Raw genomic sequence first — 25,124 nt, forward strand, 5'->3', positions numbered from 1 at the left:
GGGCTGACTTGAGAATCCTTCATTTGACATGTCGGGGAGCCGAGGGAGTCACTGCGGCGCCTCGATTAATAGTTACCACGCAGACACACTACAGCAGCCAATCCGTGCTGGTTGCCGCTGTTGGATACAGGCAAGGTGGTGCCATAGGTGTCGGCTGAGATGCGGTGATTGAAATGTCTCCTAATAGCCTCCCCCTAAACCCCTTCTTTTCTCTCATCCCATCACCACACCATTGCAAATGGTTTTACATGTTCTCGATTAATAGTTCTAGATGTTATCTCCGCATCTCAGTGCTTTCCAAAGCGAAATGCTTCAAGCGCCCCCAAAAGTCTCCCTGGAGCACCCCTTAACCCCTAACATTTGCAATTATATGTTATTTTAGCCATAAATCATGTCATCAAGCAAGCGGGGTTGGTGTAGTTGGTCATCACGTCAGTCTAACAGAGCATTCCGGAGCAATTCGGACTGTCTGAAGAGCACTGAAGGTCGCGAGTTCAAGTCTCGCATCCCGTATCCTTTTGCTTTTGCTCCCAGGGCGCACACGGTGTGCTGTGCTGACTTTTTTTGCACTCCGGGAGACAGGGCGAGGAAATCTTGCCGAGCGGTGGGGCGGGAGGCCTTTTGTGGAGCTTGCTGGGCCTGTGCATTGATCAAAGAGCTGATACAGGGGTTGGTAGTCAAGGGTCATGAAATCTTTTTGTGTGGAGGGATCCCATTCTCCGGGAGTCCCATAGTAGGTAGCGGACATTCTGCAGCTCGGCTTGAGTGTTTTTGAACGACTTTGGTATTATGTTCCCCTTTCTATGCTGACATGGTCGACAACTGATTTTCCTCGTACTCTATTCTGACTGACCTGCGAAAGACACCAAGATATCCTCAGTCGCCAAAAGAAACTTGAGGATCTTGAAACGAAGAACATTATGAATGGATGGAAGGGGAAAGGAGTTCCCGGGACAGGGGGCGCATCGGAAGCATAGTGGCGCTCGGCATGCCGAAGCGCAGAGCCAGCCACCCATCGGGCCGAGATTGCTAGTACTCGGGAAGCCAAAAGACCACCGAAGGCGGAGACATGGCAGTCAATATGAAATGGTAGGCAATTGAGTTGAATTTTGATTGATTGACTCCGTCATACTTCACAGTTTATTCCAACCCACAGCGCGTCGGTGACTGGTGTCGCTCAGCAGATTGACAGGGATCTTCGAAAGCTCGGCAGACGTCCGACCATCGTCATTCGAGATTGACGACACCACACAACGCAACTCCAACACCCAACGTCCACCACAATGCAGCCCCGAAGTGCGCACTGGATCTGCCAATCTTGCCGCCGCACGAATGCCCTTAGATTACCGCTCGCCCGCCGACGAACTTACGCCACCGCCGCCACGAGCTCGACCACCGCCACACCCGAGATATACGATGTTGTATGTGTAGGTGGAGGTCCAGCAGGCCTGAGCCTGCTCTCTGGACTGCGTAGGACTACAACCATTCGATTAGTCGTGGGCAAGAGCTGGAAAGCTAATGCGACGCAGGGTCTTCGCCCGTCACCGCAGGTCTCAAGATGGCCTTGATCGAAGGCCAGGATTTGGACAAGGGAATGCTGCGGAATCTGTCGCCAACGACCTTTGCGAATCGATGTAGCTCATTGACGCCGGCGTCGGTCGAGAACCTCAAAGGTAGCAAATCCCTCAGAGTGGAAACCATTGGAGCAAAAAGCTAAGGGAGAGATAGACATCGGCGCATGGCAGCACATTGACCACGGCCGCGTACAGCCATACCAAGAGATGCAAGTCTGGGATGGCGTCAGTGATGCCCGCATATCCTTCGATTGGCCCTCGACAGACACGTTCCTCACGCCTCGACGTCCCACCGACCCTACCACAATCGCCTACATGATTGAGAATGCGAACCTCACAACTGGCCTTCTTACGCGTCTCAACAATCTCGGTGGCGTCGATACCTTCTCCCCTACTCGTGTCGAGTCTATCGACCTTGGTCCTGAAGAGCCCTTGAACAGTTCAAGTCCTGACCTCCGCTCCTGGCCTCACATAACACTTTCAAACGGCCGGACCCTTACCGCGCGCCTACTCATCGGCGCTGACGGCGCAAACTCTCCCGTCAGGACATTTGCTGGCATAACCTCGCGTGGATGGGACTATGAGCGACATGGTGTTGTGGCCACGCTGCGCCTGTCAGGCGACATGCCTCAGATGCGGACCGCGTACCAGCGATTCCTGCCGTCTGGTCCTGTGGCCATGCTCCCACTGCCTGGCAACATGGCCACGCTCGTCTGGTCAACACACCCAGCTCGCGCGGCATTGCTTCGCAGTCTTGCTCCTAACGACCAAGCCGCCCTTATCGACGCAGCGTTCCGCCTCTGCGTCGCCGACCTTGACTACCTGCACACCATGACCTCCGGCCAGGACGATGAGGTCGCCTGGCGTCTCCAACACAGCACCTACGATCAAGCACGCGTGCCGGGTCGCGTTGCCGCTGTGCAGCCCAACTCTGTCGCAGCATTTCCCCTCCGCATGCGCCACGCCGACGCCTACTCGGGCCACCGCGTGGCTCTCGTCGGCGACGCTGCGCACACGATACACCCGCTCGCCGGACAGGGCCTTAATCAGGGCCAGGCCGATGCAGCGGCGCTTGTGCGCACCATCTCCCATGCGGTCGCGGCAGGCGATGACATCGGAAGCACGATTGCGTTGGAGAGCTACGACGCCGCAAGGTGGCAAGCGAACAACGCGCTCCTGGGTGCGTGTGACAAGCTTCACAAGCTGTACAGTGTGGGATGGGGTCCGATTGTCGGCTTGAGGAGCTTGGGTCTGAAGGCTGCGGACAGCGTCGGAGCGGCAAAGGGGTTGTTCATGGGAATCGCGGCTTCTAACGGACGGTGAGCTGGAAGTTGGTTTACTGATCTTTTCCTTCTTCCTTCTCGACAAGCCAACAGTCTGAGGATGCGTTGAATAAGGGGGCAGGCGCGGTGGATTGATAGAACCCTAGAGCCCCCGGAATCGACATATTGCCTTCGATGTCACTGTACTATACATACCAAAGCTCCAAAACAAACACAAATCGAGCCTTGCTGGGCAACAGATGCCGTGAGAAACGTTGTCTCGTTTTTCCCAAGTCAACAGTCCGGATCATCAGCGCAATGAACTTACTTGGCCAATGAACTGGGTCTGCCACTCAACATGATAGGCTCCTGGCTTTATCCTGATCCGTAGTCCACAAAGACTGTTCTTTTATCGCTTGTGTCTGCCGACTGGACCCCTACCTCCCGCCCACCTCCGCTCATCTTTTCAGCTTCTTTCGTCTCGACTCCTATTGATCAGTACTCCTCCGAACTAACTCGTCACCCAACACAACGCCACATTAAACGTAGCATTCAAAGAGCGAGCCGCTTGGCATGTAGGTTGGGAAGCTCGAGCGAGGTCGGAGCCTGAGCCAGGTTGGACCCCACGTGCGCAGTAGAAGACGTGGACAGCCGTGACCCATTCGTGGAGGTTTAGAGTGTGTCAGAACCCTGAGACCGTTGTCTCCGTGTGTCGTTGGTGCCAGGCTGGCCGTCGGTGATGGATGACGGATGATGTCAACGACGCTTCGTCCCGCACTTTGGGCCTGTCACTGGAACAGATGGATGAATGGTACCAAAGGCGGGGAAAGGAGTACCGTGTAGTTCAACGGCGCTTCGAGCTGTCTGGTGGCAGCGTAGGAGGAGAACAAAGAGTGCCTCTGAGATACCTGGTCTTGTCAGCACGACGACGACGACGGCCTTTTCACTTAGCCTTGAGCATGCCTGTGCGTTTACTTGAGATGAGAAGCGCTGCCACTTGACCCCTGAAGGAACACCTATGTCGTCAGTGTTGAGTCGTGGGCAAACCGCCATTGCATATACTGTTTTTGGATGATGTTGGCTAAGATGTCTCATGGTATCTTCAGGGCATGTTTTTAGTTCCAGGGGCAGGTTGGTGTAACTTATCGGGAGTTCGAACTGATTTTCGTAGTGAACGTTGGGTAGTGGGAAAGGTTCAAAGAGTGACCGAGTGGGCCTCTTGCGCCTACACATCCCGTCCTGTCTCCTCACCGACAGGCTACTGCGCGCCTCAAGGCAAACTCGTCCAAGGAAAGGAGATGCTCAGGCGAAAACTGTATGAGACTGGACGACGTCGACCACGACAGATCAAGAGCGAGAACTGGGTCCACCGCCAGAGGAAATCGTATACGTATTCTTCGTCAACCGACCTCCCAACTACGGTATACGAAACAGTGCGTCGGGCAACGAAGAAAAAACAAGGCTATACACAACTGTCACCAGAAAACAACACCACAGCAAGCCATGGCTTGCTCAATGGCCTTTCGAAACCCACCAAGACGGGTCCCACCGTCACACATACAGCCGTCGATTCAGCCATTTTCTTGGCCCTACGTGCGAAGTTGGTCTGCCACTGCCTCCAACCAGCCTAGCGCGTCACCCAATCTAGCAAGTATCGTCTCGTAACGGGGGGTGGGCAGACATACCGCGGCGGCGCTTGGGTGGGAAAAGGCGCGCCAAGGAAATTGCCGGTGAGAAGATGATGGCTGCAAGGTCTGTCGGTACTTGTGGACTGGGCACTCGGCGCTGGGGATGTGCCGGTAAGGCGGTAGGCACCGCGCGGGCCCGCGAGGCAAGGGGACGAAAAGACACGGGCAGGCAGGCAAGCGGTCGGGCTGCAGGGGGGAGGGGGAAATGGTGGGAATGAGATCGTCGGCAGGGGAACGAGCTCTCACACCCTCGTACGGTTCTGCTGCCATTGCTTATGCTGTGCACGCTTGCACCGCGCGCGCGAATCGGGTGGTCCGGTCTGCCAATTTCGTATCTCGGAGTCCCGAAGGACGGAGACAGGGACGAGGCCAAGGCCAGCGGATGCGTGGGAATGACAGGTGCGGCATCCGATAACGACAGGATGGGGTTGCGGTGCAGGGTGTTTGCATCTGGATGCGCTGGAACGCGTCTGCTTCGTCAGCACACCGCTTTGTGGGCTGATGTTCATACTCTGGGCAAGGAATAATCACTGCGGAGAGGGCTGCCATGCCTAGGTGCACTGGGAATGCCACGTGAAAGCTGCTGGCTTATACATCGGGTCGAAAATGGCTGAAAATTTGGTGGCATTTGCTTCACTGATTGGTAAATGACTTGCTGACTGGTCACGCTTTTTGAATTGATCCGCATTGGATGGGAAGTCCAATGTTCACATCACCACCAAGGTGCGGTCAAGATGGGTGTAGCTGTTTGTGCAAGGTTTTCTCAATCGGGCCCATGTGCGGGTGGGGCGATGACAAGGTAGAAGATCCGGGGAGTGATTCGAACGGACAGTGATCATCACCGGGCTGCTGGCATAGGTGGAGGGGAACAAGTCCAACCATCACGTCATTTGCCAGGCTACAGCGTGGCTCATCCCGGTGGAGCCAAATGCCATTGTGGACGGCGGTCGCAGCCAAGTTGTCCAGTGTGTTCGACGTACCTGGAACGTGGCCGAGCTGTCCTTCCATGGATCTTGCTGTCGTTGCAGACCGAGGGGATATCGCGAAATATTCAGCCAATGGATGGTGGTGCACCAGTAATTTCTTGACAGCAAGGACCAACTTCACTTCGGTACGGGGCGAGCTGTCGAGAAGGCTATGCGGACGGGGTGCCAGCGGGACAGGAGGCCTTGACAGGAGTCAGACGGCTGGGGTCTTGTCCACTAATGCTTCCTGGTCAGATGGTGGGTGGAGAAAACAGGGAAGGCAATCTTCGGGTTCTCCTTGCATGCCACCCTCTTGTTCGGGCATGGGGCCGATCCAGTGGGATGGTTCTGCACTTGTGTACTTGGGACAGTGAACAGGCGTCAAGTGTCTCGTATGGCGGTTTTTGTGATGGCGTGCGTTGCTTCGAAGCTTCTGCTCGTCCACATGCGACGGTTTATTGGGCGACGAATGGCATTTACGTCTCAACGATGAGGCCTCCATCTCGAAGAGTCTCCTGGACCTGTAGTAGGGTGGGCCAGGTGCCATGGACAAGCACTTGTTGTTAATTGCAACGATCTTCGGCAAGTTCCTGGAAAGTGTCTGCCAACGTGCCGCACATCTCCTTGGTCGCTTCGGGCTGAGAGCAATCGATGACATACAACGACAGACAGACCGAGCCCTGTGGCCCTACTATCCGAGTCAGCCTACCTATCGCATGCGCTGGACTGGATGCAAGTATCAGATCGACATTCTGTTTTCTTGTTGCAAATGGCGCAGAGAGAAAACGAAGGTCGAAATGGGGTGACTTTTTGGTCATTTACAGGCGACATGCCTGTTGGAAGACAAGCAACAAAATAATCCAAAAGAGACGTTCCCTACCAAATGCCTGAAGACGATCCTAAATCGATTCGTGAGTTCGTAAGCCCCTGAGACAGCCACTCACCTCAACCACCACGTTCAAATCCAATCTCCACATCAAATCATTGCCTGCCTCTACTGATATGAGATGAAGGCAGTAGGAGGCAATGAAGAAAGCACGCCTGGTCAATCGATCCAGACTGCCCCCCGAGACAATGGTGGCAGATGCATCTTAGTGGCCCACAAGAGCCGACCACAAACAAGCGGCTTGATCTGCCCCTATTGACTGACGCACTAAATTCAAAATCGGGAGTCAAGGCGATGCCTCTCATTCGCGTATGCCTCACCGTTGTCTTTACATCTAGCAAAGTAGCAAACGGGTGACAGTTCAGTTTGCCCCAAACGGCTCGGGGTTGAAACAGTCAAGGTCTCGGAGTTTTGTCGACAGAGTAGCTTTGGCAGCCTTCGAGCCCGGGCTCACGTCCATATCCAATGGCAGTGCAAAATGGCCCAGTTAGCACGACGGAGAACACCGAAGATGTCGCCTACGCCGAGGAGAGAACGGGAAGGACCGTTGACAAATCTCGCTCCGCGCCGTTGAAAGTGAAACGCAAACGGGTAAGACCGCAAAACTCGCCAATGGCCAGCCAAAGCAAGATGAGGCGAGGCGCCTTGGAAACCCAGAAAGGCGAACTCGCGAGCTGTTGATGGCGGACGTTAGACGACCCTGCGTACGCCTAGCTTTTCTCGGCAGCTCGGCAGCCGTTGACATTTGGATCAAGTGGTGCTCAGCGGACGTGGTCCAGCCTTCAGAGAGTCGTTTGGAATCCATTCCGCTCGTCCATTTTGGGTCCCGTGCTGTTGATCGTACGGGCTTTGTTTTCCTCTTCTCTGGGGCGGTACATCGAAGGGATTGACGAGTTGACCGGACCGGCTTGACGACGCCTTCGAATGTCGGAACGAAGGAGTCCCTCTCTACTGTATGAGTGAGGAAGGTTCCCGTAAACAAGGAAGAGAAGAAGGCGACGACGGCGGCGGGCAAGCGGTCTTCGGAGCTTTCAAGCAATCTGCAGTCCAGGAGTAAGAAGAGGAGGAGCTGTCGACAAACACGAGAACGAAGCGCGTCAACCACGTTACACACACGGTCCGGCCGATTCAACGTCGACGATTCTGACCGAGCCACATGCTATCCAATGCCTTCAGATACATAGCTCTTTTCCAACGACATGTCTCGGCGCAAGAAGTACCACCGGTCGTTGACATGCTGCATACAACGACCCGAAAGACCCTGCCTCATCCACGACGCATTGACCTGCTGAAGTGCGGCCACGACTTTACGGCCCTTATCTCCGCAGCCCCCCCCGGCACGATCATGGCATCACCGAGAGACCGGCGCGCAAGCACGCAACCACGGTCCACCTCAGGACGTAGACTTGCTCCGCGCCGCATCTACTTCAACGCTTCAATTGGCTTTCTTGGCTTTTAATCAGTGGAATTGGAGTGTCGTCAACGCGGCAATTGGCAAAAACAATGGTCAGAGCGAACGACATCAAGGAGGCTTGTAGAAAGGTACGTTCGACAGCGGCCGAACAGAGCAACATCGAGCAAAGCTGACAACAACCCAGGTGGTCTGCATAGGCCGGAACTACGCGTAGCCCACCCTCCTCCCACCCCATTCATACCCTCGCAATTCGCACATCAATCTGACTTTCCCGGCCTATCTTTCATCCAGCGACCACATCAGCGAGCTCAACAACACCCGGCCGAAGCAGCCTTTCTTCTTCCTCAAGCCGCCGACGTCGATTCTGTGCGCCGGCACCGATGCCGCCAAGGGCGCAAGCATCCTGCGGCCGCGCGGCGTCAACTGCCATTATGAAGTGGAATTGGGCTTGATCATCGGCCAACAGGTCCGAGACTTGCACCCGGAGGATACTGAGGGTGCCATTGGTGCCATTGGAGGTATGTATGTCTAGCTAAGAGCTTGGATCGAAGACGGGAAGCACACTGGCGTAGTAGATCCCCACAGCCCTTGAAAATTGCGCGAAAGATAAGGACGCGTGGAAAACATCATACTGGAGGAAGAGGAACCCGGAGCAAGCAAGCTAACTTATCCGACTCAACGCCTAGGTTACCTCTTGTCAATTGACATGACTGCGCGCAACGTACAAGAAGAAGCAAAGCGCAAAGGACTGCCCTGGGACATTGCCAAAGGCTTCGACACGTTCCTGCCCATCAGCTCGCCGCTGATGCGCAGTGTCAGCAAATATCGGGACCTAGACCCGCATAACCTGCATCTCAGCCTCAGCATCAATGGCCAAACCAAGCAATCTGACAGCACCAACCTGATGCTTTTCCGCATTCCGCGCATCCTCTCCGACATCAGCAGGGTCATGCAGCTCACGCCCGGCGACATCGTGCTGACGGGCACGCCAAAGGGTGTTGGTCCCGTCGTCTCGGGCGACAAGATGACAGCCGAGCTGCGGAACGGTGACGCAAACGGAGAAGTGCTGACGGAACTGGAGGTTGGCGTAAAGGATCGCGAGGGCCCGTACGAATTCAAGGAGACGTAAGCGATGTGTACGTTGTCGATAGAGCAAAGAGCCAGATTGAAAAAGCAAGGTAAACATGCTGATCAGCTGCACTTTCGAAATCGCTACCAGTCCTCGAGCGGAGGTAGCTCATAGATAGGGAGAAACCTCTTCTTGCGTCTGCTTGCGGGCGCTCTGGGTCCCTGTCCCATTTGTGTCCTGCCTTGATCATTTTCCGATTGTAGACCGCTCGAATTCGCCACGGCTCGCGACTCCATCTTGTGGCCAAGCTCTTGGGTCTGCCTTCGCTTCTGAGTCTCAATCTGAGTGCTTCGCCTCGTCTCGACGTTGCGCCGCTTCTCCAGGCGCGGATAGCCTTGATCCATGTTTGCACCGAGCCCATCTGGACCACCAGAGCTCGAATGCCCTTCGCCTCGCTCGGGGTTTTCAGCAGCCGAAGACTTCCTCTTCCTAGGAGAGCTCGCAGAGTGTGTGGCTGGACCCGAACGGGCCGTCTTTGCTGTCATCCGCCGTGTGGGATTGCCAGAACGATTCCTGTTCGTCGTCTCCACCAAGGGACGGGCCGGATCAGATCTGAGAAAGATCGAGTTCATCAATTCCCGGGCACGTTGAGTGTCCGAGTAGCGAAAGACCAGATTCTTGGTTATTGGATGCTGGGTAAGAGACATGGCTTCCTGCTTGGGAGGTTCCCCCTGCCGGCTTTGCCCTTCAATCGCTTGGATCTCGGTCAACGGCTTCACAGTAGGATCTTGTGTAGGCTGCTGTGTATTGATTTGAATCTCCTCGGCTTTCTTCTCAAGAGGGCTTCTTCTGCGATTACCCACTCGCTCAGGCAGCCTGGTCGCGCGGTGGGATTCCGCGGAAGCCTGGCTCTCTGGATGATTTCGTGGTGATCTCCGTACGTAAATATGTTCCAGCAATTGCGTTGGCTGTGATGTTCGAGGTTGCTGCGTAAGAACTTCAGTCCTGGCCGATGGACGACTACGCTTTCGAGTTCGGGTTGGCTGAGGGCTGTGCAGAAGGTGAGCAATGTTCATTTCAAGTCGTCGGGATGGGTAAGCGACACGGCCTACCTGTCCAGTTCTGGTTGTGTCGCGTCCTCATCCTGCGTTTCCTCTGGCTGACTTGTGGGTACAAGAACTGTAGGCGTCATGGACGACTGCGCCGATTCGATCGCTTGGTTTACTGGTCTCTGCTGCTTGAGCTCCACCAACTCTTTCTGTAGATTTTTGAAGTCCACGACGAGTTGTTCGCTTTGGAGTCTCATGGCTTGGAGCTCACCGCGCATGCCTCGGTTTTCCGTTGCCAGCGTCACCACTTGGCTTTCCAGATCCTGACCATCGTGTCTTTTGGTCAGCTCTCCGCGAATTTTGAGGAGTAGAGCTGTGCTTTGTTCCTGCTGGTCGAGTCTTTTCGAGACATCTTGTATCATGCCAAAGAAAGTCTTCAGGCGACCGTCCTTCTCGTGGTCATTGGTCTCAAGAACTTTCATCTGCAGGTATTGTCGTTCAGCAAGCGCCTTCGTTTCCTCGACTCCTTTGTTCAACTCGGCGCAAGTCGTCAAGCAAGACTGCCCGCTTTCGTTCACAGCGTCAGCAACCTGGGCTGACTGCTGCTCCACCTGTGCCATCCTAGCCAGAAGCTCTTTGAGAGTCTCATTGGAGATATTCTGAGCAGCTGAGGTAGCATTGAGGCGCTCTGCAATGTGTTTGTGTTCCTGTTTGATTCGGTACAGATATTGTAGCGTCCGACCGGCTTGCTCCGAGCTGTCGAACGACATTTTGAAGCTGTAGCTTTAAAGACCAAGTGTGAGTGCCACGGTTGTTGCTGTGTTGGAAGGAAGCCTCACGGTTGCGACGCACGTTCGAGACCAGCGCAACGACTGAAGGTGCTTTTTGCGAAAGAGCTTCTCAATGCAGCGACTTTTCCATGCGGGATCGCGAGGTAGGACCCTCAAGACACTGGGACGAGCTGGGCCTGGGCGCTTCTTGCAGTCTGGACACGTGGTTTAGCGTTGGAGACGATCCAATGGATTGCTCGTGGCAAGCTGCGCGGCGATTCAAGCTCGAGTGCTTGTATTGGGGATGGCTTGGGACTGAGTGGCGAGAGGCAGCAACGACGGTTTGAGAGGTCTGGCAGAGGAGAGGGGCTTGCGAGAAAAGTGTGGGGGGGATGAAGATGAAGGTTGCAAGATTTCTTCCTCTTGTGGAAGTCGCGCTAGGCAGCGAGTACATGTAGTACATGCTCCCACTGACGATCGCCAACATCACAATCTCGAATAGTCGAAGTCAACCTCGAGAATTTACCTGGGCAACGACAGGAATGGCAAGACTGGCCACCGTAGTGCCTCATGTCACAAAGGTGACGCCCACGTCGATGGGTCGGGGTCACCAGCACGGCACCAAGTGAACTTGTTCCATCTATTAAGGAAAAAAAGGCATTACTGTCGTCCCGAACGCATCTAGCCGTGGAAAAAGTCAACCACTTCCGCGCCCAGACGAAACCACGAAAGCAGCCTCTACATACTGAGCAAGAAGCCGATGTGAAGACCGCAGCAGATTCCCGCAGGAAAACCATCAAATCGTTGACGATCTTCCCTTTTCTTCTAACTCGACCTTTTGAGAGAAAAGCATTTTGACATGAAAAAGCACGAACGCCAAGATGCAGCAAAGACCAAATGTGCCCATCAGCGTTCAACCTTTTTGTAGCAGCTCCCGAGCTGCTACCTCAGGTGCCCATCGCGGCACCAAGACCACCGAACCCTTTGATGAATGCTTCAATGAAATGGGGAATCAACAAAGCTGCCATCGACAGGGAGCGTGATCGAAATCGTAAACCATTCGTTTAGATGAGATCTGCGACTCAAGTTAGCGACCGAATTCGATGGCGCATCGCGCAGGAAAAACTTACCGGCAACGTTCATGGGCATCTCCTCGATCTGAGTGCTGTAGAACTGCTCAATCTCGCGCATCATGCGGACGTCCTCGGCGGTGACGAAGTTGATGGCGACACCCTTACGACCGAAACGACCACCACGACCGATGCGGTGAATGTAGTTCTCGCGGTTGGCGGGGAGGTCGTAGTTGATGACCAGGGAGACCTGCTGGACATCGATACCACGGGCCAAAAGGTCGGTGGCGATCAGGACACGGGAGGAGCCGGAGCGGAACTCCTTCATGATGACATCACGCTGGGCCTGGTCCATGTCACCGTGCATGGCAGAGACGGTGAAGTCACGGGCAGTCAGCTTGTCGGTGAGCCAGTCGACCTTTCTGCGGGTGTTGCAGAAGATGACGGCCTGGGTGATGGTGACCGTCTCGTACAAATCGCAGAGGGTGTCGAGCTTCCACTCCTCCTTTTCGACAGCAATGTAGAACTGCTTGATACCCTCGAGGGTGAGCTCGGCCTTCTTGACGAGGATACGGACGGGGTCGCGCATGAACTTGGTCGTAACCTCGAGGACGTCCTGGGGCATGGTGGCCGAGAGGAGGACAACCTGGGTGGACTGGGGAAGCAGCTGGAAGATGTCGTAGATCTGCTCGGTGAAACCGCGAGAAAGCATCTCGTCGGCCTCGTCGAGGACGAACATCTTCATCGAGTCGGTCCTGAGGACGCGGCGCTGGATCATGTCGTGGACACGGCCAGGAGTGCCGACGACGACCTGGACGCCGGACTGGAGGGCCTTCATGTCGTCACGAACGCTGGTACCACCGATACAGGCGTGGCAGTCGATGTTCATGAAGTCGCCGATGGCGACGACGACCTTCTGGATCTGCTGGGCGAGCTCACGGGTGGGAGCGAGGATGAGAGCCTGGCACTCCTTGAGGTTGGCGTCGAGCTTCTGGAGAACGGAGATGGAGAAAGTGGCAGTCTTGCCGGTGCCGGACTGGGCCTGGGCAATGACATCGTGACCTGAGCATATCGCATTAGCTGGGTTGCGAGGCGCGTGGAATTGGCGGGGTTGCCTCACCCTTGATGACGGGGACGATGGCACGCTGCTGGATGGCAGACGGGCGCTCGAAACCGTAGGCGTAAACTCCGCGAAGAAGCTCGGGCTTCAAGCTCATGGAGTCGAAAGAGTCGGTGGTCTCATCGTAGTTGGACTCGATCTGACCTGTGGTGGAGCAACCGTCAGCGTAAGAATTTGCGTTTGGGCAGGTGAGCGAGGGTGCGCGTGCCGGGCGGCGCACTCGCACCCGCACGCCGTCGACAGCGACGGCGACGGCGACAGCAGCTCGCGGCGACAAAAAACAACGTACCCTCGGGAACCTCCTCAAGACCTTTGCTGTCAGCCATGATTGCGATGGACAAGTCGTGTGATCACAGGCGCTGGGCTGTGATGTGGATGGAAAGCGGTGGTGGGGCTTTGCGCGGCGAGCAGAAGCCTTTGCGGTCGTGTGTGTTGGTTGCGGGGGAGCAAGTAGATTCCAGACTCTCGTGAGTGAGAGTCGAAGCGGATATCTACACGGGCGAGCGAGTTGAAATGGGATGTGTCGATAAAGACGATGAAGTGGGTAGGCGGCGGAGGTCGCTTGAAGTTTTTTAAGAGCGCCCGCCCCGGCACCCGGCAGGCGAACGGAATTTGCGGCCAGCACACTTAGCTAACCAATTAGCGAGGGCGCTAATCCGTCATGTTCACCAGCATGCCCCATCACCACCGCATCACCCCAGCCCGCCCGTCAAAACTGCAACGGTCCTTGAAGAAAAACTTCGCGGGGTACCATTGTTGACCTTGACTCACTCACAGTCATTAGCACAGCTGCACTCACCTGCTGCCTGCAGTGCGCCGCTTCCGGCGCCCCCAACATCCACGACCATGGCGCCCTCTGCCGTACCGCTCAACGGCTTCGACCAAAAGGACGACGACACGTCCTTGTCCAGACCAACAAAGAAGCTGCGCATCGACCAACCCTTGCCTGGTTCTGGCTCTGCCTCTGCCTTTGCCTCTGATCCTGATGGTGATGATGTAGCCGCAATCCCTCCACACCCGCTTGGCGTGAAGCCTTCTGGAAACGCTCTGACCTCAAACATCAACCTCAAAGCTCGCTGTGGTTTCTTTGCAGTGCTACCCGACGAGCTCCTTGCGCAGCTTTTGGAATTTCTAGACGCCCGCGCTCTGGTGCGCCTTGGAAGCACATGCAAGGCACTCTACGCTTTTACCAGATCTGAGGAACTATGGCGAGCCCTCTTCATCGAGTAAGTCCTTGACAGTCTCTTTCGTCTGCTTCGCTTTTGGTGCTTGGCCAATCACACGCCTCGACTTTTTGCACCAAAATTCCCAGTGGCGGTGACAGTGGCGGTGCTGAGCTAAGCCTTTGGGACACTCCAAGTGGGGTGTCCAACTCCGTTTGTTGATGATGTAACGAGCATTGGTTGTCAGGGAACGCATGTCGGCTTGATCGGCTCACAAAGGACAATGTTAAGCATGGTCTTTTTCTGGCTGAAATGAGCCTCCAACTCTGTACTGTTCGACATTTGACAAGCTTGAATTTTTGGCGTTCGATGCTGAAGCTCGTCCAGGTCGCGGCCGCTCAACTTTAAATGGCGAGGTTCATGGCGTTCCACTTGTCTTGACCTACCAGCAGCGCACCAGGCCCACGTGGACTGCAGTGGGCTATTCTCTGATGTTCTCTACCGGCCATTTCAATGCACCTACACTCCTTTGAAGCCGTACACAACGAACATCCCAACAGAAAACTTGATCCCACGGCTTGCCGATTTGACCACGGACGAGTTCTCTGCAAAGTGGACCAACAAGCCGTTCATCCTGACATCACCGGTCAAAGAGTGGCCCATCTTTGGAAAATGGACCACGGAATACCTCGTCAACAAGTATCCAAACGTACCATTCCGAGCCGAGGCGGTGGACTGGCCGCTCCAAACATATGTCGATTACATGAACAAAAATACGGATGAAAGCCCGCTCTACTTGTTCGATCGCAGCTTTGCGGAAAAGATGCAAATAGCTGTTGGCAAGAACGTCAAGAACGCAGACTACTGGGCGCCATCTTGCTTTGGCGATGATCTCTTTGCTGTACTGGGTGACCAGCGCCCTGATTCGAGATGGATGATCATGGGCCCGGCGAGGAGTGGAAGTACCTTCCACAAGGATCCCAACGCTACCAGCGCGTGGAATGCGGTCTTGACTGGATCCAAGTATTGGCTCATGTTCCCGTCGTCGGCGAACCTGCCTCCTCCGCCTGGCGTCATTGTCTCGGAGGACTCGTCTGAAATCACGGCGCCTCTCAGCATTGCCGAATACCTTCTTTCTTTCCATGAGCTCGCTCGTGCTACGCCAGGATGCCGCGAAGGCATCTGCCACGCCGGCGAGATTCTCTACGTGCCGTCAGGGTGGTTTCACCTGGTTCTGAATCTCGAAGAGGGCATCGCGCTCACGCAAAACTTTGTTCCAAGATCAAAGTTGCCCGACGTCTTGGGGTTCCTGCGAGATCGGGCGGATCAGGCAAGTGGGTTCAAGGACGAGGTGACGGACCCTTTTGGGCTGTTGGTGGAGAGGCTTGGAAATGTCTATCCAGATATTCTGGAGGAGGGGATGAAGAAGCTCGAAGACAGGGCTAAGCCCAAAAAGGGAAAGTGGGAAGAGCTTGTCAAGGGAGGGGGTGACGATAAGGCTGAAGAGCAGGGAGGCTTCGCGTTTGGTTTCGGATTCGGAGGCGACGACGACGCCGAGGTAGCGTGAAGGACCGGAGCATCAAAAGCATACGAGGGGTTTTGTAGTCTAATGAGGAGCGACAGAAGAAGCATTTGGTGATACAGGGAGTGCTAGATTAGAGCATATGACATGTAACCTGTAGGGAGCCTGTCTGAATGATTGACATGATGCAGCATGGATATGGTCCGAAGCTGAGGGATGCCGGCATCACCAAGTGCCGTGTATATTGCGAGCGGCTGGCGAGTGGAAACGCAAGAGAAGCCGGAGAGGGCAAACAAGGCGAAAACAAACGCGAGGCAGGATTCGGTGCGGTGGGTGTTTGTAGAAGCGCCGTGCCGTATCGGGATCCCCATCCAAGTGCCGCCTGGCCGTCCGAGCGCTTGCATTCCGACCACACGATGCCTAGCTCTACAGTAGTTGAACATTGCGATACTGTAGATGGACGGCAAGTCTCCAGAAATGAGAGCCGGGACGCGAAACCTCGTGGTCCAAGCTGCAGGGTTGCAACGAATCAAGGGCGGAGCGGGTGCACAAAGCGGCGGCGGCGTGGGATTCCGTTGTTCTAGTCCAGGAAGGTCGACCAGGAAGCTCAGGGCCCAAGGCCAAGGGGCGAGGGGACATGTCGGGTGAGGGCAGAACGGAAGCAAGCAAACATCCAAAGCAAAGCAGACTAACCACCATCGGGCCCGGCGATTGTATCAGTCGACCCTCCGCTGAGCCTGACGCTGGCCCACGGACCTCTCCCGCTCCCGCCATCTCCAGTCCATCGGCAGTCCAGCTCCACCCGCGACCATCATTCCCACCTGCCTTAGCCCACCTCGTCCTCGACCTCGACCTCGACCTCGATCCGCCCGCCCTCTCTTCTTCTCTCTCGCTCTCTCGCTCTCTCTCCACCACCAGGGCTTGCCTCACCTGCCGTGTCTTTCAGTGCGTCCCACCCCTTGCCATCCTCAGCTACCCCAGCTTACACGCCTGCCGCGCCAGCTTCCCCCCGATTCGACGACGCGAATCCAACACAGCTCGACTCTTCCACCGACTCTCCCATAGCGCGCCCCTCCTGCATCACTACGCACCGGCTGAATCGCCCCTCCAACATGGTCTCCGAGGACCTTTACGAGCTGTGCCTGCCTGTCCTGCAGGACGACGCGCTTGAAGATGAGGACAAGACCGAGAAGCTCGAGGACCTGATTCGCGACAAGACCTCGCTCGCCGGCAAGCCACTCGAGGATGCCGTCCTCGACTCCCTGTGGCGATTTCGAGCCTCCAACAGCTCGTCCGCATCTCCTCCACCGGTCCGCCATACAATCATCCGCCGCTCGTCCCCGGCGCCATGGCAGGTTGGAAGAGCGCCCACCCCCTCCAACTCTTCCCCTCGCGTAGCTCCACCCCCAGGCTTCGGCGTCGCGCCCCCTGGCTTCTCGCGCGCAAAATCGTCCACGGCCTCTCCCTTTACTTCACCGCGACCATCACCCCGCCTTGCTTACGCAACCCCACACATTCCACACAGCCCGAACCTGAACGCCTACGAGTTCAGCGAACCCAGCCATACGCCAGACATCTACGGCGACTATGGCAGCGACACCGTCGACTGGCTGGTGAATGATGATGTGGTCAGCGTTTCGTCGTCTCTCCCTGGCGACGGCTCGCTGAACGGGGCCGCTGCCGAGTGGGTCCAGCCATACACAGCCAACATGACCCCTTACGACATGCTGCGCTCAATCCTCCGTGATGAACGCTCAGATGAGGAGATCCAAAGAGCTCTGGAAGAGAATGGCTATGACTTTACAGCAACCATCCAGGCAATGATGGACAGCCAAGGCCTGAACGGCTCGCATGCGTTACTACTCAACCAGCCCGAGAAGACGTTTGTCGTTGGAAAATCAATGAGCCCATCTTTCAGGCCTGCAACCCCCTCGGCGCAGACTAAAACCCATGTCTTGTGCAAGTATTGGCTGCAAAACGGCCAATGTGCGCGTGCAGACTGCCGATTCAGCCATGATCCTAGCAAGACTGTCTGCAAGTAAGTGATGTCAACATTTTGGCTTGTGTTTCTTACAGGTCTAACTTGAGTAGGTATTGGCTCTCTGGAAACTGCTTGGCCGGTGAAACATGTCTATTCTCCCACGACCCAGCCAGCCTCTTATCCAAGATGTCGCTGGAAGGAAGTGCAACTCCACCTGCCCAACCAAATTTCCAGGTCCAAGACTATGAAGCATTCCCATCTCTACAGCAAACATCTCAAGTCAGCATGAGCCAGTATCTGCACCTAAAAGATTCCGGCCTAGAGCAGTACTACAATGTTTCAGGGGTGGCGACGCCACCGCCCGGACTCAGTCCATTTCCGACCTTCACGCCGAGTTCAGCTCGCTCTCATTCGAGGCCTTCAAGCAGCCGCCAAGTATCTCACTCCCGGGCATCAACGCCATCCGCACCAGCAGCGGACGATCCGGAGGCTTTCCCGAGCCTTGCATCAGCAGCTGCCGCAAAAAGCGGGAAGAGACACCACGGTAAGCGTGGTGGCCACGGCCATGGTAGCAAGGAAACCTCGCAGCCCAATACGCTTGCAGAGGTGGTGCGCATGTCTCCCTCGCCTGCTCCCACGCAGCCGCGCAAGGGCCTTCGCACTGCAAAGAGCTTCAATGGGAGCAGGGAGAACAGCGCTGCCGCCCAGGCCATTCCCCCCCCTGAGCATATCCCTTGGCTCGAGACTGGCGAGGCTGCCAACAAGGCTTATCTGAAGGCTCGACAGGAAGCTTTTAAGCACGGTGGTCTTCGGAACAAATTCTTGCAGAGGTATGTGTTTGGAGCCCCGTTTGTTTTGCCGTTGTTGACTCGTTACAGTGCTGCTCAGGCATGGAATCGCAACGATTCTCGCGCGGCCAAAGCCCTCAGTCTGCGGGGCCAGAGTGAGAACAATCTTATGCGCCAGGCGCACCGCGAAGCCGCGGAGTATCTTTACAACGAGCGCAACAAGGACAACAGCCCCAATGCCAAGGAGCTCTACGTCGATCTCCACGGTACGTCTGAGACCTTGACCCAACACACAAACAAGAGCCCTACACTAATCTTGCCCTCGCAGGCCTTCATCCCGAAGAATCAGTACAGTATCTCTCCAAAATCCTCATGGCGCACCAGCACTCGTCGCGGCCCATGTACGCCATCACGGGAACGGGCCACCACTCGAAGAACGGTAAGGACAAGGTCGGTAAGGCCGTCCGCGGCTTCCTCAATGAGTGGCGCTACGTCTTCCGCGAGTTCTCGGTCCCCGGCGACCGCGGCAATGTCGGCGGCATCCTGGGCATCGACCCCAGCTCTTGGGACCGCAGCCTCGAACGCGATCGGCTGGACTCGGGCGTCGGTGAAGAGCAGGGTGCTGTGGAGAAGCAGGGCGAGAGTGCCAAGGTTCGCGTCATCAAGGCCGAGGAGGTCAAGCCGCCTGGTGCTGGTGCCGTGTCGTCGTCTTCGGTATCGTCATCGTCGGCCGGTGGCAGTGCGTCGACGCCGGCAGAGGGCCCTGCTGCAGTCATTCATAAGGGTAGGTGACAGGAGTCATTACAATAGAACAAATATCAATTCTTTTCCAGACTGTTTGGCCTGTTTGTTCCAACGAGTGAGCTGGATCTGACTCTTGTGCCTCGTGCCCTCCCCCTTTCTTGCCTTGGGCCCACGTCACAGTCGATCCACGTTTCTGTTGTGCAAGGTGACTATTCGTTTAAGAGGAGGTTGAAAGCGAGTGCGGGGACTATTGACGACGTGCAGACGAGAAGCCGGACAACTTGGAAACAACTTCGAAAGAGGAATGTAGCTGTAGATGATGGCACGGCTGAACGCGACAGCCAGGTCAGCGAGCGAGCTTCCTTCCATCCGACTGATGACAGGACGTTGAGCACCCACCGCAAAACAAAGTGTTTCATTTTTGAAAGAGCGAAGAATGATGGAAGACAGGGTCGGAGGTACGTGAAGACGCTGGCACAAACTGAGTGGCGAGGTCAGTGAGCTAGCGTCGAGCATGGAGTGGAAGAAAATCGAGGACTTACATGTTACAGCGAGACGAAGCTGATTTCGACACTGACCATTGCAGACGCAAGTGCCGCAGACCGCGAGCATTGAGACGCCAGGAGCGCACAGCAACACCCAGCAGCCTTCATTTGGTTGTTTCCCCCGAGCGAGTACACGCAGCAGGCGACCCACCCACCCCAGCATTGCTCTCACGAAGCAACCCACAAAGCCCGCAAGGCGCGGCCACCGTCGTCGCCTCCCTCAGAGAGAGAGACTCGACTGGCCGCGCCGTCCGAGGCCCCGCAAGCCCCTCGCGTGAGCTGAAGAAGTTGCCGATACTCCTCGCCCTGTCCGTGGGCTGCTCCGTCTCGTGAGCCGGAGCGGACTGCTCAGCCGTCCAGACTTAGTGGTCACCGACCCAAGGTGCCCGGCAGTGCAATGGGCAGTTGAGTTTGGCTTTGGCCGCCTCGGCCATCCGACGGAGCCCCTCGTGCGTGCTGGTCATTGGGGTCCATCGGAGGTGAGGTCCACCGCTTGAGGGAGGGGCCTGGCTCCGGTCCGCTCAGCTGCTGTGTTTGCGTGTTGGACACGCTCGACAGAGCTTGACGGATTGAAGGGGGGGAGAAAAGTGCTTGGGCAGAGAGGGTCGTGCAATGGGAGGGATAGGCAAGTGGATTGAATAGAAAAGGCCCAGGAGCAAAGAGATGCATCGAATCTTGTGGAGGGAGGGTTGACAGAAGGAGAGGAAGAGGTTGCGAATGGGCGGCCGACGGGCTTTTATAGTCGGTAAAGCTGCTGTGCGGCGGGCAGAATCACTCCAAAGGAAGGTGCCTTCGTTGCGCGGGCCCTGCTCCATCCTCCTACTCGAGAGTTGCAAGGTGCATTGCACAAGTTTGAAAAGTGTTAAAATACATGTTCATACGACGCACCACTACGGACCACCACTGAAGCTCCCCCTCTCAATCGCGGATCCCACCACCACATCGCCACTGATGACGCCCGTCGTAGCAACGACCAGCCTCTTTGGCCTGCCATCTTCCTGCAGCGCCTTCGCCACGAAACGGAGCGCTGCCACTTCCGCCCTCGTGATGCCTCCGAGGAAGAACAACATGACCGTCTTGCCCTCTCCCGAACTGCTGCCATTCAGCACCTGTCTTGCTCTGGCAGCCTTCTCTTCCCCTGTTTGCACCTCGTCGACGGTGGAACCCCGGATCTGACTGAGGATGTTGTCGAACGGACGCCAGCCCTGTGCGTGAGAAGAAACCGCAGGCGGCGCGGCAGGCTGGGCGGTGTTTCCAGTACGCGTGGCGGATGAAGACAGTGTGCTCACGTAGTCCTTTTGGAGAATGCACTGCACCAAACGAACGCTGAGGGGTGCGTAGCCTGAGAATACGTAGGCAATGTCGTCTGGCTCTGCCTCGTTGACTTCGTCCACGATCAGCGTCAGGTTCCGTCGCACCGCCGTGTAGTTGGTGATTTGGTTTGTCTTGACGCCTGAAAGAGCAGCACTGACTCCCAGTCCACTTGTTGTGCGCGGAATGAGCAGTCCTGCTTTTTCAAGGGACGTCAGCGTCAGCAAATGCTGATGGCCGTAGGCATGGAGAATTGCGCGTCTGAAGTTTTCAAAGTCCCGTGGCCGCAAGCCTTGACTGAGTGTGCTCTCGAGGCACAACAAGCGCAGCATAGTTTCGATCCTCACTCCGCGAGCCATGAGCTCCTCAATGTTGTCGTGCTGCGTGTTGGGGTCAGCGCCAGCGGCGAGATTCTGTTGCACCTCCAAGACCCGGGAGAAGATGTCAGAGCGAGTATGCTTGATGATTTCCTCGGCGAGCGAGGTGTGCAACTTCAGAGAAGCTTGCTCAGCCTGGAAGCCGGGAAGCTTCGCCACAAAGTCTCGCAGCTCAGACGTCGTCTTCTGTGCAATGTTTCGATTTTCGTACGATGATTGAAGACGGCGAGCCACTTTGTTCAGAAGAGGTCCGACAGTTGCGAAGTTGGTATCTCTGAGGGTGCTGTACAAGGTATCTGAGGGGTCGAGAGGTATTTTTCGCTTCAATGGAGCGGCCGAGGACGATGCACCTTGGGAGGACCCAGCAGGCGCAACACCGACGACTGAGGAATCGACCTCGACTTGATTAGAGTGTATGTTGAACTCCTCATCCAAAAGCCCTTCATACGTCAATTGGGTTAACAAGGCGGATGGAAAGTCGACCTCTCGGTCAATGATGATGAGGCTTTCGAAAGAGTTGCTGGGAGCTAGGCCAAAGGGAGACTCTGTGCTGGTTCCGGCTCCTGCGACTGCTTCTGTGCGCATGTGAAGGAGTAAATCAGCCATGCGGCGTGCGTTGTCTCCTTTGCCAAGAATCCGTGGAAAGAGGCCATGTTGTCTTTGTATCTGCATGAGTGCCCTCGCACTGAGAAACGTTGGAGTAGGATCCTTGAACTACCAAGTGTTAGCGGAGATGGTTGAGTGAACCTTTGGCAAGGTAGCTTCGTACCACGTAGAGGTCCCTGACAGCGTCTTCAAGCTCAAGGGAGAGCAAGTCGTCAGCGAGAGGTACAAAATTGAGCGGCCATTCGGCGACGTTGACCTCTCCAAGCACGCCAGCCTCTTCCAAGAGCTGGTCTGAAATGAGGGTTCTTCTGGGCACCCAAAAAACCGAGAACTCGTGATCTACGAGCCCGTTATGTCGAAGTTTCTTGATTTGCTCTACGAAATTCATGTTAGCATGTATATAGTACTCTTCGTCCAAGCTCAATGATGAGCGGAGAGTTTGTGGGCTCATGCTGATCCGATAAATGTCGCTCTCGGGACGCGACTGGCCAAGCAGACACGGAAAAGTCCTGTTTGGCTAATTTGGTCCCATCAAAAACGAGCAGTGAATGACATGAACATTTGCTTTAGGGAAGCGACTGGCCAAGCAGATATTGTTTTTCTGCATAGCCTCTTTACTTCCCAACGACTTGCTGGAGAAAAATGACGGCAAGATCATACCAGAAACAAAAGACTGATGGATGAGAGTAGACAGAACGTACCGGCGATGGCTACGGCGGTCTTTGCCTTCTCCCCACGGGCAATGAAGACGACATTTCTTTGGGACGAGTCGACATTGCCATTTTCGAGAAAGAAGGGCTTGTCGACGCCGTACTCTTGGAGCGTCGAGAACTTGAGGAGTAAATTCAAAGGGCCCGACAGCGCCTTTTCGAAGACAATGTTCTTCTTACCCCGGATCTGGCATCAGTTAGCTTGAAGCCCAAGCGGCGATTGGATAGTCGATGGGATCCTTACGTACGCCTTCTAGCAGCAACAACAGGCTCCTTCGAGCGGCGTCTGAGATGTCCGAGGCATTGAGGGTGGCCTGGGGCGCCATGATATAGCTTCGGCGCACTACAACAACATGCCTTGTGTTGGACGATCAGTGTCGGGAGACCAACCGACGTTGATGCAGGTGGTGGGAGCTTTGGCCCAGCTGGATGTCCCCGAGGAATAGCCGTTCATTTTGGTCGGCAGCGGGGCGGCTGCTTCGGTCAGGTCTGCTCTTCTCGGATGACTCTTGGGATTTATCCAACAATCTCGAACCGGCTTGTCTCGAATCCCTCCCTCCGCCCTTCCTCCGCCTACCGTGTATGAACGTCCTGCCTCGTGCGCTCGCTAGACGTGCCAGGTACATACCAATTGCGACGCGGACCGCAATCGTATCCAACCGCCCCGCACGCCGAACTTTTACTGAAGACCTTCCCTCGAAGCGCACACAATCCGAAAGCATGGCCAAGGACAAGGAGAGCAAGAGCAACATTACTCTCAAGGTGCCCAAGGGTACAAAGGATTGGGAGGGCAAGGACATGGTCATTCGCGAGAAGATCTTCAACAGCATCACAAACGTCTTCAAGCGCCACGGCGCCGTCACGATTGACACGCCCGTATTCGAGCTCAAGGAGATTCTTTCGGGCAAGTATGGCGAGGATAGCAAGCTCATCTACGACCTTGCAGACCAAGGTGGTGAGCTTTGCGCCTTGCGCTACGACCTTACGGTTCCTTTTGCGCGCTGGCTTGCCATGAACCCCACCGTCTCGCAAATTAAGCGCTACCACATCGCCAAAGTCTACCGCCGCGATGCGCCTGCCATGACCAAGGGACGCATGCGTGAATTCTACCAGTGCGACTTCGACATTGCCGGCCAGTGGGATCCTATGCTGCCGGACGCCGAGATTCTGCGCATTGTGACTGAAGTTTTTGAGGAGCTGGGCTGGAAGGGCAGGTACACAATCAAGCTGAACCACAGGAAGATTTTGGACGGCATCTTTGAAGTGTGTGGCGTGCCACAGGACAAAATCCGGACAATCAGCAGCGCAGTGGACAAGCTGGACAAGGTAGGACGGCCTCCAAAGTGCATCTTGTGGATTCAGTTGCTGATTTAGCTCTAGTCTCCGTGGGAAGAAGTGCGCCGCGAAATGACAGAGGACAAGGGACTGGACCCGGCTGTCGCCGACAAGATTGGCGAGTTCGTGCGCCTCAAGGGCGGCGAGGACCTCCTCACGAAGCTCCTGGCGAACGAGACCCTCACAGCCAACCCTTCGGCCCAAAAGGGTCTCGAGGACATGCGCCTCCTCTTCTCCTACCTCTCGGTATTCAACGTCATGGACAAGATTTCCTTCGACATGTCACTCGCACGCGGTCTCGACTACTACACGGGCGTCATCTACGAGATCGTGACAGAGGGCTCAGCACCACCAGCAAACGCAGCAGACGGACCCGCGCCAGACAAAAAGGACAAGAAGAAGAAGAAGGCGGCCAACGGCGAAGACGACGACCGGTCCGACGATCCGTCGGTAGGCGTGGGTTCGATTGCGGCAGGCGGCCGCTACGACGAGCTGGTGGGCATGTTCAGCGGCAAGGGCCAGGTGCCGTGCGTCGGCGTGTCGTTTGGCGTGGAGCGCATCTTCTCGCTGACCAAGAAGCGCATGGCCGAGGACGCGGCGGCCAAGGAGGTGCGGCTGACGGAGACGGACGTCTTCGTCATGGCCTTTGGCGGCAAAGGCTTCACGGGCCTGCTCCCCGAGCGCATGGACATTGCGAAGACGCTGTGGGACGCTGGCATCAAGGCCGAGTTTACCTGGAAGGCCAAGCCCAAACTCCCCGCCCAGTTCAAGCAGGCCGAGACCAACGGCGTTCCGTTCGTCGTCATTCTCGGCGAGGACGAGCTCAAGGCCGGCAAGGTCAAGATCAAGCAGATGGGCTTGCCCGAGGGCCACCCTGAGAAGGAGGGCGTCATGGTCGAGAAGGCTGACCTTGTTGCCGAGGTGAGGAAGAGGCTGGATGCTTTTAATGGTGCTGAGCAGGCCGCTGAGCAGGTGGCCAAGCTGAGCGTCTAGACATGACGAAGATGACGGACGGAAAAGGCGCCAGATTTCTGTAGACGGGGTATTGTTGCACTTGAGCGAGACTGCGTGAGCGCAGCAAAAGCATGTAGGGGAAATGAATAAACGAATTCAACTCATCAAATCAAGGGGGCTGTGTAGCTCCGTGTACATGTCTGCTTCAGCAACATTGTACT

General features: G+C 56.0%; 8 protein-coding genes and 1 non-coding gene across 9 annotated transcripts; 6 read left to right on the top strand and 3 right to left on the bottom strand.

The window, feature by feature from the left end:
• The first annotated feature begins 405 nt into the window (after positions 1 to 405).
• On the top strand, positions 406 to 513 carry J3D65DRAFT_t28. Its single transcript has one exon. It is a non-coding gene; the product is annotated as a tRNA-Val (tRNA).
• Positions 514 to 1,244: 731 nt separating this feature from the next.
• J3D65DRAFT_615810 (ubiquinone biosynthesis monooxygenase COQ6) lies at positions 1,245 to 3,106 on the top strand. The gene is made up of 3 exons (XM_066799375.1): positions 1,245 to 1,470; positions 1,530 to 1,673; positions 1,729 to 3,106. Exons 1-3 carry the CDS (start codon positions 1,284 to 1,286, stop codon positions 2,895 to 2,897), a joined length of 1,500 nt encoding a protein of 499 aa, XP_066657529.1. The 5' UTR covers positions 1,245 to 1,283; the 3' UTR covers positions 2,898 to 3,106.
• Positions 3,107 to 7,529: 4,423 nt separating this feature from the next.
• J3D65DRAFT_240831 (uncharacterized protein) lies at positions 7,530 to 8,960 on the top strand. Its single transcript, XM_066794756.1, has 4 exons — positions 7,530 to 7,917; positions 7,974 to 7,999; positions 8,081 to 8,307; positions 8,476 to 8,960. Exons 1-4 carry the CDS (start codon positions 7,879 to 7,881, stop codon positions 8,916 to 8,918), a joined length of 735 nt encoding a protein of 244 aa, XP_066657530.1. The 5' UTR covers positions 7,530 to 7,878; the 3' UTR covers positions 8,919 to 8,960.
• Positions 8,960 to 11,075, bottom strand: J3D65DRAFT_240888 (uncharacterized protein). The gene is made up of 3 exons (XM_066794757.1): positions 10,760 to 11,075; positions 9,971 to 10,684; positions 8,960 to 9,908 (listed from the first exon to the last, which is right to left on the bottom strand). The coding sequence occupies exons 2-3, from the start codon at positions 10,675 to 10,677 to the stop codon at positions 9,002 to 9,004; spliced, it is 1,614 nt and encodes a 537-aa protein (XP_066657531.1). The 5' UTR covers positions 10,678 to 10,684; positions 10,760 to 11,075; the 3' UTR covers positions 8,960 to 9,001.
• A 532-nt stretch (positions 11,076 to 11,607) lies between these two features.
• J3D65DRAFT_240910 (ATP-dependent RNA helicase eIF4A) lies at positions 11,608 to 13,453 on the bottom strand. The gene is made up of 4 exons (XM_066794758.1): positions 13,157 to 13,453; positions 12,868 to 13,011; positions 11,808 to 12,809; positions 11,608 to 11,752 (listed from the first exon to the last, which is right to left on the bottom strand). The coding sequence occupies exons 1-4, from the start codon at positions 13,191 to 13,193 to the stop codon at positions 11,742 to 11,744; spliced, it is 1,194 nt and encodes a 397-aa protein (XP_066657532.1). The 5' UTR covers positions 13,194 to 13,453; the 3' UTR covers positions 11,608 to 11,741.
• Positions 13,454 to 13,485: 32 nt separating this feature from the next.
• Positions 13,486 to 15,870, top strand: J3D65DRAFT_615829 (uncharacterized protein). The gene is made up of 2 exons (XM_066799376.1): positions 13,486 to 14,093; positions 14,418 to 15,870. Exons 1-2 carry the CDS (start codon positions 13,714 to 13,716, stop codon positions 15,595 to 15,597), a joined length of 1,560 nt encoding a protein of 519 aa, XP_066657533.1. The 5' UTR covers positions 13,486 to 13,713; the 3' UTR covers positions 15,598 to 15,870.
• A 794-nt stretch (positions 15,871 to 16,664) lies between these two features.
• Positions 16,665 to 19,113, top strand: J3D65DRAFT_548603 (CCCH zinc finger and SMR domain-containing protein; the record flags this gene model as incomplete). The annotated part of the gene is made up of 4 exons (XM_066796915.1): positions 16,665 to 17,590; positions 17,644 to 18,363; positions 18,412 to 18,587; positions 18,650 to 19,113. 4 exons carry the CDS (start codon positions 16,665 to 16,667, stop codon positions 19,111 to 19,113), a joined length of 2,286 nt encoding a protein of 761 aa, XP_066657534.1.
• Positions 19,114 to 20,432: 1,319 nt separating this feature from the next.
• Positions 20,433 to 23,009, bottom strand: J3D65DRAFT_615842 (vacuolar sorting protein-like protein). The gene is made up of 4 exons (XM_066799377.1): positions 22,863 to 23,009; positions 22,606 to 22,801; positions 22,068 to 22,279; positions 20,433 to 22,012 (listed from the first exon to the last, which is right to left on the bottom strand). The coding sequence occupies exons 1-4, from the start codon at positions 22,938 to 22,940 to the stop codon at positions 20,501 to 20,503; spliced, it is 1,998 nt and encodes a 665-aa protein (XP_066657535.1). The 5' UTR covers positions 22,941 to 23,009; the 3' UTR covers positions 20,433 to 20,500.
• A 325-nt stretch (positions 23,010 to 23,334) lies between these two features.
• J3D65DRAFT_665366 (histidyl-tRNA synthetase mitochondrial precursor) lies at positions 23,335 to 24,942 on the top strand (the record flags this gene model as incomplete). Its single annotated transcript, XM_066802836.1, has 2 exons — positions 23,335 to 23,940; positions 23,995 to 24,942. 2 exons carry the CDS (start codon positions 23,335 to 23,337, stop codon positions 24,940 to 24,942), a joined length of 1,554 nt encoding a protein of 517 aa, XP_066657536.1.
• Between the last annotated feature and the right edge of the window lie 182 nt (positions 24,943 to 25,124).

Source organism: Phyllosticta citribraziliensis, assembly GCF_038025025.1.
Source record: "Phyllosticta citribraziliensis strain CPC 17464 chromosome Unknown J3D65scaffold_3, whole genome shotgun sequence".
Taxonomy (NCBI): domain Eukaryota; kingdom Fungi; phylum Ascomycota; class Dothideomycetes; order Botryosphaeriales; family Phyllostictaceae; genus Phyllosticta; species Phyllosticta citribraziliensis.